Here is an 11635-nt window from a genome sequence, read left to right as displayed (position 1 = left end):
CTTCGTTTATTTCATTTAGAAATAAACTTAGCAAGAAATGTGAATCAACTAAGATTCGAATTTAGGTGATCTCGGATACCAATCACCAAATCCTTTGCCACTTGCTTTAGGGACGGTCGGTAAATAATATATATGCTGACAATCAAATGTTAATGCAGACTTATCAATAATAATTTAAAGTATTTTTTTAATTTGTCTTAACTAATATTATATGTATATATAAAAGGAAAAATGTGGAGAGAGAGAGAGAGAGACTTGGAGGTTGGAGACAGTAGCATAGTAGCTGTTGCTTCCGGTTCCTCCAACCATGCAGAGCACTTCCTCCACCTTCATCGTCGCAGTTGGTTAAGAACTTGAAGAGCAAAAGTACACGTACTATAGCTAGCTAGCTAGCTTTCTAATGCTGTGTTCTTAAAAATGAACTTCCGCTGTATATATATGCTTGCATGCATCTTAGCAACTCCATGCCACCCTATATATAGCCGAATGCTACCCGGCCCCATAGGCCATAGTACATATCCTCTCTGCTAAGGATTGTTGTAGTTGTAGTACTGTTTTTTATTTTTTTGCCCCTGTAAGTGTTTTTCCTACGACATGTGTAACTCATGTACGTACGCACGGACGCATATATACCCCCCACATATGCTTCGCCATTTTTGACCTTGCACATGTTCTGCCCCTCGTGGTTCTTATTTTTGACAATTCGTTAGATTTATAAATTGTTCTGTCTCGTTACGGAAGGGGCTACCATTTAATAATGCTCCTTGGATTTAAAAAGAACAAAGATGCATGTTGCATGTTGCATGCTTTATTTTTAAAAACAATAAATAAATGCAAGCAGAATTATTTTATTTTTTGTATTCTTTTGATGTGCATATTTAAATGATATTGATATATATATATATATAAAAGAACTTGTATAAATCTCTTAATCGTAAAATAGTTTGCAAGTGTGCACCACATGCATAATGCATTACACTTTATATTTAATAAGTAATACCTAACATGGTAGATGCCATATATAGTCATTAGAGTATAATAAGAGTCCAATCTTAATTTGAACCCGTGATGTTTGATTCGGATCACGTGGGTCTGTTGGCGTACGTGTTCTCTTGGTGCGGAAACTTGTGCCACGGCGATACACTGGTGAAAACCACACGCGCGACACGCCAATCTTTCTTTTGTCCCGAATCTCAAAGCATGGCAGGAACTAGTGTCCAGGTGAGTACCGCGTGATGTCTCATTGGACGATGCAATGATTTTTTATTTTTTATCCTTACGAAGTTTGTAGCCACCACATTATACTCATGGATTCTCATTTCGAGCGTATTTTAATTTTTAATAAGAGTTAAATATATTAATCAATTAGCTTATAAGTTGCCGGTCAGTGATAATTAATACTGTTTCATACACTGTTAGGCGTAGAAGAGTCCATTGATTATTGGAGCAGAAATTAGAAATTATATTTTACAAACTCAAAACGGTGGGGGATGAATCTCAAGAGATATTTGCTTCTTTTTTTTTTCCCCAAAGAGAAAGATGACATGTTATTATTATTTTTTTAAAAAATAAATTAAATTGAAAATATAAAATAACTAAATTTCAAATTTTTACCACTTGAGGTAGAGTTAGTTATATTTAACTATTGCTGGCATTCACAAAATGCACAGTACCTGAAAACAAAAACAAAAAAAAGTTATTATATATATAGAGAGAAAGAGTTCAGTTATTATGTTTTTATAAGTACTATCGCACTCATACTCATAAGTCGTTTTTGTTGATAAAGCTTCCGAACCAACAATCAATACCATTAAATATTATATAGGGCATTTGAAATTTTTAAACATCCAATTTCATAATTTTCGAAATCATTTATCTTAGATCAAAAAATCTCAAAGTTGATAAGTTTTAACAGTCGATAAAAAATAATTGCTGGTTTAACAGTGTAAACAATTAAAATTAGTTGAATTTTTGATAGAAAATTTTATTCACTATCTAGATAAAAATTAATAACTCTGATTTAAATTAAAGAATCTGATCCTCTAATTTTAGGAGGTCATTTGATTTTGACCGTTAATTTTATGTCCGTTTAATAGACTTTATTATAATTTCAAAATTTTATGAAATTTAGTTTCTAAAAGTTTCAAATATTCTAAATCATATTTAACGGTATGAATCGTCAATTCGAAAGTTTTATTTGTGAGACCCATTAGTCTTATATATAAAATATAATAGGGCTAAAACTTGTAACCCAATTTAAATTATTAAGGTGGTGGTTAGGCCCAAGAGGTTAAAAGAATTAGGGCCCGTTTGTTTTGGTGTAAGTGGAATAATGGAACTCAAGTTCCATCACTTCCGTTATTTGTTTTGATGTAAGTAAAAAAATATAATGTAACTCAAGTTACGTTAGAGCTCTACTTCATCTACTCTCGACTTCCTCCTCTCAAGTGTCGAACTTGACTTTCACTACACTCAACCTCCTCTAAAAAATTTATTAAACAGTAAAACCTAAACTTTACTTTCTTTATAATGGGTTAGAATTACCTTATTTATAATAAATTAGAATTATCTTTAAATAATAATAAAAAAATTAATTATATAATAGATTAAATTTTATAGTGATAAATTTACTACTATATTTAGGAGATAATGAGATCCACTTACTTACATCAAAACAAACAACGAAATTCAAAAAACTAATTTTACCAACACCAAGTTACATCAAAACAAACAACATAAGTGATTGAATTTAACTTTCAGGCGGTACGAGTTACGTCAAAACAAACAACAAAAAAATAATCACACTTCAGGGAAACTCAAACACCACTACACTTGACTTACGTTGAATCTACAAATACGTCAATCCAAACGCCCCCTTAAGTGTACTAGGACGGGAATAGTCCTTGGATGGATGATCCCTTGAAAAATTAGGACGTCATAGTTGGTATCAGAGCCGATTATTAGCCGAAAGTATGAGATGAGTCTCAGCTAAGTCAGGGTCTGTCGGAATGACAAGTCTAGCAAGACGAATCTCACATCGCCTGATATTTGTGAGTTTGAGTCTGACGAGAACGTCAAGACTTAAAAAGAGGAGAATGTGAGACCATAGATAGTCCTATATATAAAATATAATAAGACTAAAACTCTTAAACCGGCTTAAACATTTTCGGTGATGGCCAGACCTAAGAGGTTAAGAGACGTGTTAAACCCAAGAGGTTAAAAGTGTTAAATGTGCTAGGATGAAAGTAGTTCTAGGATGGGTGACACCCTAGGAAGTTGGGGCGTCACATTATTATCGAAAACGACTTATAAGTATGAATGACTCTATACTCGTAAAAGTATAGTAGCCATACTCAATATATATTTGTCCGTCTTCCTGTATTACAAGCAAGTCTTTTCGACTACAATTATTCTATGTAAAATTTACAACATTTATCTAAAACTTTTTACATTACATAAAATATAAAACCTTATATAAATATAAAATTGCTATTTTATTTCTAATTAGACTTCTCTCTTCTATGCATAGCACTTTATGGTTGATTTGGGATTATATTCTATATGGTACTACTTATTACAATTTAGACTTTTTCCTATACTTCTACCAGTCCCTCAATGGAGGGCAAACTAACAATTTTACAGCCTAATATAAATTCTCAGATAAATAAGGTCGAAATATACGAAGACCGCCTCAACAAAATGTCATTCTGAAATAAACTCATCAATTTTATTTTGTATTAATATTTTTTATATTTAACTTTTTATTTAATTTTTATAATTAATTATGATAAAAAATTGTTAAATTTTATAGTTTAATCAGTTATTAGCATTTGCTGCAAAATAGCTTCAACTATTAAATCCGATGATTTATCAATGATTTATGTGGCTAAAGTTATTTAATTCTCAAAAAAAATTAGAAATTTAGTTCCCTTAATTAAAAAAAGGTTAATTACAGAAAACTTTGTTATAAATATTAACTTTTTAACGTTTTTTTTTCTAAATTTCGAAAATATATATTTTACCTCCTCAATATTTCAAGCTGTTGCATTTAGCTCCTCTCTGTCAAGGTTCCGTCACTATTCCGTCCATTTTTTATAATTTATACTAAAAATATTCTTTAAAAAGACAGAAATATATTAAAAACGATTGTTTTATAAAAGAAGTAAGGTCATTTTAATCATTTTGCCTTCTCGATTAATGTCGTACCATTTAAAAATATTTCTAAAATTTATTTTAAAAAAGAGTATTTATGAGAAATTTTTTTGCATTTTAATCTAAAGAATTGTTCTCCTGAAGGCTATTTCAAGATGACCTATAGTCGACGTATGTCTGCACTGGTAATTGATTGCATGAGTGGCGAAGACTTTGTAGTCTCATCATCTATCTTCTATTACATCACACGTAATGAATCCGGAGTTGGGATCCACACTGCGGGGTGCGAAAGGAAGGGAGGGTTGGGGTTGGAGTTGGGGTTGGGCCCTAGGGGTGGGTTTGGGGCCCACTTGTCGGTGACGCGGGTAGGGAAGAGTCCATTATTTTATTTTTTTTTATTTTAATTTTTCACTCCCTTCACTGATTTAGAGTCTAGACTGAGGAATCAAACTCTCATTACAATAAAAACGGTTTATAGCGATATTTTTAAATATTGGTATATGTCAAAAAAAGTACTACTAGCTAAGTTACCGACACTTTTAAAAAGTGTTACTATAAGTGGAGTCGCAAGGTATATAGTGACAGTTAAACAGTGTCGCTATAATCTAAAAAGAGTGCTGTTAATTTATCAACGCTTATTTAAGCATTTAGCAATCGCCGAAACTCTATCTCGTTTGCTGCGGTGGCGGAGGAGGACGAGAGGAAGGAATATTCGTCTAGGATTTCAGTAGATTGAGTAAGGGAGAAGGGGAAATGGTAATCGATTTTTTTTTTTTTTCTGTTTGTAATCGGGCCGAATGGGCTGGGTGGGGTGAGTTGAGTAGAATAACTTTTTTTTTTTGTTGGATTGGGCTTTATATTTAGTCATTAGTCGATTTTTTTTAAAATTTTGACATAAATAGAACACACAAAAATGTTCCAAATATGTACCACTATAACCTAATTCTGTTGTAGTGTCTTCTTTTAATCTAATCTAATTTTCACTCTTTCATTATAAAAATTTATTATAATATATAATTATTTATATATGACTTTTAAATAGTTTAGACTGTATATATTAAATATAAATTTTAATTTTATAATATTTTTAATTAGATATAGATTGTAAATAAAAAATAAAAAAATTGATAAAGTTTAATTTAATTAGTTATTTTAATAAATATAGTTGCAACTGTAAAGTTAAAAAATACATTCAAATTTTAAAGTCAAGGTATCACTGACTAACTCAAATCTAATGTATAAAAAGATTAGATAGTAAAAATAAAATTTTGAAAAGTTCGATAGTTGATTTAAAATATTTGTTTGTATTTTAGAAAAATACTATACATTTTTACTTTGATTTTAATATCAAATTTCAATGCTATATTTATAGTCTGATGAACAATTAATTTCATATTTAAAATATTTTAAAATATTAAAAATATGATCGGTCGATTTTTAACTTTAACAATTAGGCATTTTAAATTTTATTAGATTGTGTAACATATTCTTTTCTCGAATAAAATTATTGATCGAATAAAACTGATCGATGCTTAGCTCTGTCTTCTTCTGAAATAAAATCAAAATATAAAAAAAGTAAATTGCACTTTTGGTTATCAAACTATAAGACGTGTGACATTTTAGAATACGAGAAACGTAACGCTTTAGAGCTTATATTTTAATTAATTACAATTTGTGGTTCGAGCTATGAGGTATATGATATTTTAATTCTTAACTTTTATTGCTATTATAAATATAAATTATTAATTTTATAATTTTTTCTTATTTATTTTTTATTTTATTTATATTTTTATTTTTTATGTTTTTACTGTAGCTACTGCTGCTTCTTCTTTATTTTTTTAATTTATATTTTTTTATTCTTTGGCTTACTTTTATTGTTTCTTTTATTTATTTTTATAGAATCCATCTTTCGTAATGTGCGGTTATCTTAATTTACTAGTTAATAATGATAGAAAACTTTAATTAGTTCATTGCGTAGGCCACGTAAGTAGGATATTATTATAGTTTTTAAAAGAGACGCGATTTTAGCAAGTTATTAACGTGGCAAGATTTGGCGGGCCCACGATCTGGATCACATTCCACCACACTCAAAGTCAAACTACAGCTGCGGAAGATAAAATAAAAAAATAAAAAATATATATAGCCAGTATAAAAGACACGGTCGTTGTCCTGGAATTTTATTATTAATAATTCCACACCTACCAAGTCGCCGTGGCACCACCAACCAACTTTGGTAAAAGAAAATAATTAAGTAATTAAGAAATGATGCACCTTCGGAAAATTACGTCATTCTTTAAAAATAAATAAATAAATATGAATTCGAAGATAGAATATCTTTAATAACGTTTGAATAAAAAGTATAAAATAATATCTAAATGTATTTTAAAAATAAAAAAATTAATTTATATTAGTATATTTTATATAAACTTATTTATAAAATTATTTCTTAGAGTAATTTATAATATAATAATATTTTATATAACAATTTAATTTACAATAGTATATTTATTTTACTATATATAATAATAATTTATTTTATATAATTTATTCATAATATATGTAACGATATCAATATAATTTTAATTAATAATAGTATAAATTTCAATACAAATTAAAAAAATATATAATGCATGAAAAAATAATTATATATATATATATATATATAATACTTAATATAAAATAAAATAATTAAATATTAATATATAAATAATAAAACNATCATAGCAGCAATGGTTTGTTCCTGCAATTTAGCTTGTTCAAAAGCTTGCGCTAATGTGCGGGGATAGAGCATCTTGACGGCCGACTTAATCTCCTCCTTTAGCCCACTTAAGAAGCTGGATAAGAAATAACTTCCGGAGAATTGTGAATCAGTGGTAAGGATCCGCGCTCGTAATTCCTCAAACTGCTCTTGGTACTCTTCTACTGTCCCGGTTTGTACCAATTTGTTAAATTCCTCCACATTATCCACTAATCCCTTAGTATCAAATCGTTTACAAACCTCTTCAGAGAAATCTACCCAATTGACCATTCCTTTCTCTGCCAGGTATCCTTGAAACCAAGTATCAGCCTTATCATCCAAATGCATAGCGATTAATTCCATCTTCTGATGCTCCTTAATACCATAGAATTCAAAGTACCTCTCACATTTTCTCACCCAACTCCTTGGGTTGTCATTCATGAACATAGGAAAAGCTAATTTGGGATATGGAAATTGAGAACCGGATCGATTTATAGTAGATTGTATATGATGATCTTCCTTTGTATGAGAATGAGATGGGTTTGGTAATATACCTCGTTCCTCTGGACTGGTTGAAGAAGTAACTCCCTTGGTTGATGATGCTTGTGGTATGTTCTTCAGCAGATCCATAATTTGTTCCAGCTTCTTGGAGGTGTTCGCAGAATCTCTCTTCCATTCGTCATAATGGGACTGTTCCTCGGTACGTATCGCCTCCATCCGACTTGCCAGTGATTCAAACTTCCTCTCATTACCCACTGCTAACTCTTGTAGTTGCTTCTCTAGCACGTGAACATGTTCATCGAGCAGCTTCAAACGTGTTCCCTCGGCCATCGCCTTGCTCACGAATTTGAATCGGTTACCTCTCGCCGACCCAATTGTCGCTCAATCGTTAGCTGGATCCACCTGCAAGAGTGTTGCAGGCACCAGGTGGGAACTCGAACAGATGGTGGGCGTGTTATTTCCCAGCCAATTCTGTGAGTTCAAGAACCGGGGTCGGTTCTTACAGCGGCTCCCTTTGTCCAGGTTCACCCAGAGGCGATCCTAGCAACTCGGGAAGCTGTGTCGACGTTGGATTCAACAGTTTTGCAAAACCGGAGCCCTTGCGACTGCGCTGTACCGATCCCTGGGATCTCAACAGCTCTGATACCAACTTGTTATGATTCCGACCACCGCGCAACCCAATCATGGATTGATGGATGGCGCAATGGGGTGAAGAATCGGCTTACCTGATCCGATGCCTCGATCTGATGAGGATGAAACCGAGGATCGTGGATTGGAGATGATGATAAACAGTATTCAATCGAATACTGATCGGGTATCAGCTGTGCGAGATCGAGAGCTTCGATGGAGAATGGATCTGTGCTTGGGATGAGATAGAATTGGAGTGAGGAAGAAGAAGGAGAGATAGAGAAGAGGAAGACGAGCTAGAGAGAGAGAGAGAGAGAGAGAGAGAGTTGGGGAGAATGGGGAATTTTATTCAAAACTTATCATAGTTTGTTACAGGTAGTTGCTACTATTTATACCCCTCAATATGGGGACTAAAATGTAAAAAGAGTACAGTAACAAGGACTGCAGCTTAATTGTGTTTATACTTAGTGGTTCCGATGGGCCTGATCTAATTGAGATTGGATTGGGCCCCTCCACAGCCTTACCGCCATCAACTGATCCTTCCGGAGTCGGATGCTTAATGGATCGGTTGAAGTAACCAAACCCATTACTTGGTAACCCGGTAAGTACACTCTCTTCGATCTTATCGCTGCCGCCCTCCTTGTCTCTGCTTCTCCTCCTCCTTTCCCTCTCTGCTCTATCTCCTCCATCTACCCTATCCCTCTCTTTCCTCGGTCGTAACACATATCGTGTCTAACAAATAAACAAATTTATATATTGAATGAATAAAATATAAAACATTACAAAAAATTGTATAATTGCTTTCTTTTTTTACTTTAAGAATTATAATCTTTTTTTTAGAAAATTTTAATATTAAAGAAATAGAAGGCGATGAAATTAGCGAAGAGAAGTTAAGTCTTAAATAATGAGACTGTAATTAAGATTACAACTCATTTGGATTGTAAGACTGGTGTTGCTGTTTCTAAGTTAATTGGTTGTTTCATACATAATTTAAATCATCACAGAATAATATTTTTAATGTTTCATATCTAATCTTTTTTTATATCTGAATTCAAGATTTTTTTTGTCCTACAAATAAAAAACATGAGCTCGAATTAAAAGAAATATTAGGGAAAAAAAAAAAGCTAAAATATTGAGTGCATGGAATCTGCGGAGAGTATAATATTATACAAAATAACTGTTTATTTCTAAGTCGTATGCCGTGTGGGAACGTATTTTGAATAAATTCATAATATTAATGGGTGAACCCTTATATCTGGTCATACGACGGCGATTAAAAAAGTCAAATTTTTCAGAAGCTTACGACCAATAGTGCGTCCATCTCTCGTATAAATACGGAACAGGATCCAACCCAGTATAGCACAAGCCAAGTCCCTTCGTCGGTCCATCTCTCCCTACCTGATAGATAATTTACACACACACACACACACACACCATGTCTTCCTCCTCCCTAGTCTTTGCTGCGCAGCGGAAAGCTCCGGTGCTCGTCGCGCCGGCTAAGCCCACGCCCCGCGAGCTGAAGGCCCTGTCCGACATCGACGACCAACCGAGCCTCCGCTTCTACCGGTCGGGCCTCTTCTTCTACCGCCACGATCCCTCGAAGGCCGGCCACGACCCGGCCCGAGCCGTAAAGGAGGCCCTCGCCAGGTGCCTCGTCTTCTACTACCCTATCGCCGGCCGCCTGCGTGATCAAGGAGGCCCCGGCGGGAAGCTCCTTGTTGACTGCAACGGCGAGGGCGCCGTGCTCGTGGACGCCTACGCCGACGTATCTATCGACGATTTCGGACCCGCATTGATCCCGCCCATCCCCTGCGCCGACGAGCTTCTTTGTTTTCCGGACACCTCCGCCGCCGACGTCGTCGACCGCCCGTTGCTCTACATCCAGGTTGCCCGATCGATCGACAACAGCTGTTCTTCTTTTTTATTATTGTTATTATTATTTTCTCTCTAAAAGAAAAAAAAAATATTTAAGTTATCAATGAAGAATGATATTTAATAATATATTATTATACTCACGATGCAGGTGACGCGGCTGAAGTGCGGCGGCTTCGTCTTTGGCCTGCAGATATGCCACAACATCGCGGACGCACCTGGAGTTTCGCAGTTCATGACAGCCCTCGGCGAGCTGGCGCGCGGGGCCGAAGCCCCGGCCGTGCTGCCGGTGTGGGAGAGGGCGCTGCTCACCGCGCGAACCCCGCCGCGCATCACGTACGCGCACCCGGAGTACGAACCCCTGCCCGGCGACGACGTGATATCTCCCCGCGACGCGCTGGTGCACCGCGCTTTCTTCTTCGGCCCCGAGGAGATCGCCGCCTTACAAAACGCCGCCCCGCCGCATCTCCGCAACTGCTGCTCCCGTTTCGATCTCATCGCGGCGTTCGTGTGGCGGTGCCGCACGGCCGCTCTCCGATACCGACCGCAGGACGACGTCCGCCTCCAGTTCGTAGTGAACGCGCGCGGCAAAGGCGGCAGCGACCCTCCGCTGCCGAGGGGTTTCTACGGGAACGCGTTGATGTTCGGCGTGGCGTCGTCGACGGCGGGGGAGCTGCGCAGGAAGCCGTATGACTACGCACTGGAGCTGGTGAGGAAAGCAAAGGAGGGAGTGATGGCTGCGGAGGGGTACCTGCGGTCGACGGCGGACCTGATGGTGCTGCGGGGACGGCCGAGGTTCGCGACGAAGCGGACTTACCTCGTTACGGATTTGACGAAGGCGGGGTTGGATCGCGTCGACGTGATCGGGTGGGGAAGGCCCGTCTACGGTGGCCCCGCCTCGACGACGCTGGGGACGTTTCACTTGCTGCGTAGGAATGAGAGAGGGGAGGAATTAGGGGTCACGGTTCCCGTTTGCTTGCCCCCGGAAGCCATGGAGAGGTTTGGTGCGGAGGTGGAGAGCTTAACAAAAGTGATTGGTGGAGTTAGGGTGAGCAGATCCAGTCGGGTTACACAAGGACTGGAATATTACAGCACGGGCATAAGCTCCAGACTCTAACACCGGAAAAGGACGGTGTGTCTTTGGTGTAGATGATAAAAAATTTGATCTTGGTATTCGAGATTGTAAGTTTGAATTCTAGTTTAATTTATATTTTCAACTAAATTTATTTTTAAATAAAATTAAATAAAATAATATGATAGTTTACTATCTATCTCTCAAAAATTAAAGAAAAAAACCAGAGAAGGAAGAATATATTAACAGCAATATCATGGGAGATTTATACCTAAGGCTCGTTGTACCATGCCAAATAATATATATTATTATTATAGTTGATATTATATAATAATTTTATGACAAAAATCATAATGTTCAAAAAAAATTGTTTTATGCTCCTGCGCAATATATGGATTTATGGTTGAATGTTGCTGTTCTGACATGTAGAGTAACTGTGACTGACATGCGAGTTTAATATATGGGCTCAATATGACGTGCACGCGGAAAAGCCAACTAGTGTGTGTGTAGAGAGAGCAAGAGAGTTTAGCTATTATATCATTAATATTATATATTATTCACTTTGTTATTTTTTAAAATTATTATTATTATATCAACCATCCACTCAATGTAAGGTATTTCATGGTTACAGAGTGAATAATATTATACTATTAATATTATTTTAGTACAGCTAT

General features: G+C 35.7%; 1 protein-coding gene across 1 annotated transcript; it reads left to right on the top strand.

The window, feature by feature from the left end:
- Window positions 9329-11103, top strand: LOC109705992 (benzyl alcohol O-benzoyltransferase-like). The gene is made up of 2 exons (XM_020226809.1): window positions 9329-9902; window positions 10041-11103. The coding sequence occupies exons 1-2, from the start codon at window positions 9453-9455 to the stop codon at window positions 11004-11006; spliced, it is 1416 nt and encodes a 471-aa protein (XP_020082398.1). The 5' UTR covers window positions 9329-9452; the 3' UTR covers window positions 11007-11103.

This window comes from Ananas comosus, linkage group 2 (genome assembly GCF_001540865.1).
Source record: "Ananas comosus cultivar F153 linkage group 2, ASM154086v1, whole genome shotgun sequence".
Lineage (NCBI taxonomy): Eukaryota > Viridiplantae > Streptophyta > Magnoliopsida > Poales > Bromeliaceae > Ananas > Ananas comosus.
Note: the sequence above shows the minus strand (reverse complement) of the source record. Positions and strands in the feature narration are given on the sequence as shown.

What these genes read in the sequence shown, in the direction of transcription:
- LOC109705992 (XM_020226809.1), top strand. Translation starts at nt 9,453, where the DNA reads ATGTCTTCCTCCTCCCTAGTCTTTGCTGCGCAGCGGAAAGCTCCGGTG. An exon ending in GCCCGTTGCTCTACATCCAG is followed by an intron (nt 9,903 to 10,040) that starts GTTGCCCGATCG and finishes CTCACGATGCAG; the next exon opens with GTGACGCGGCTGAAGTGCGG.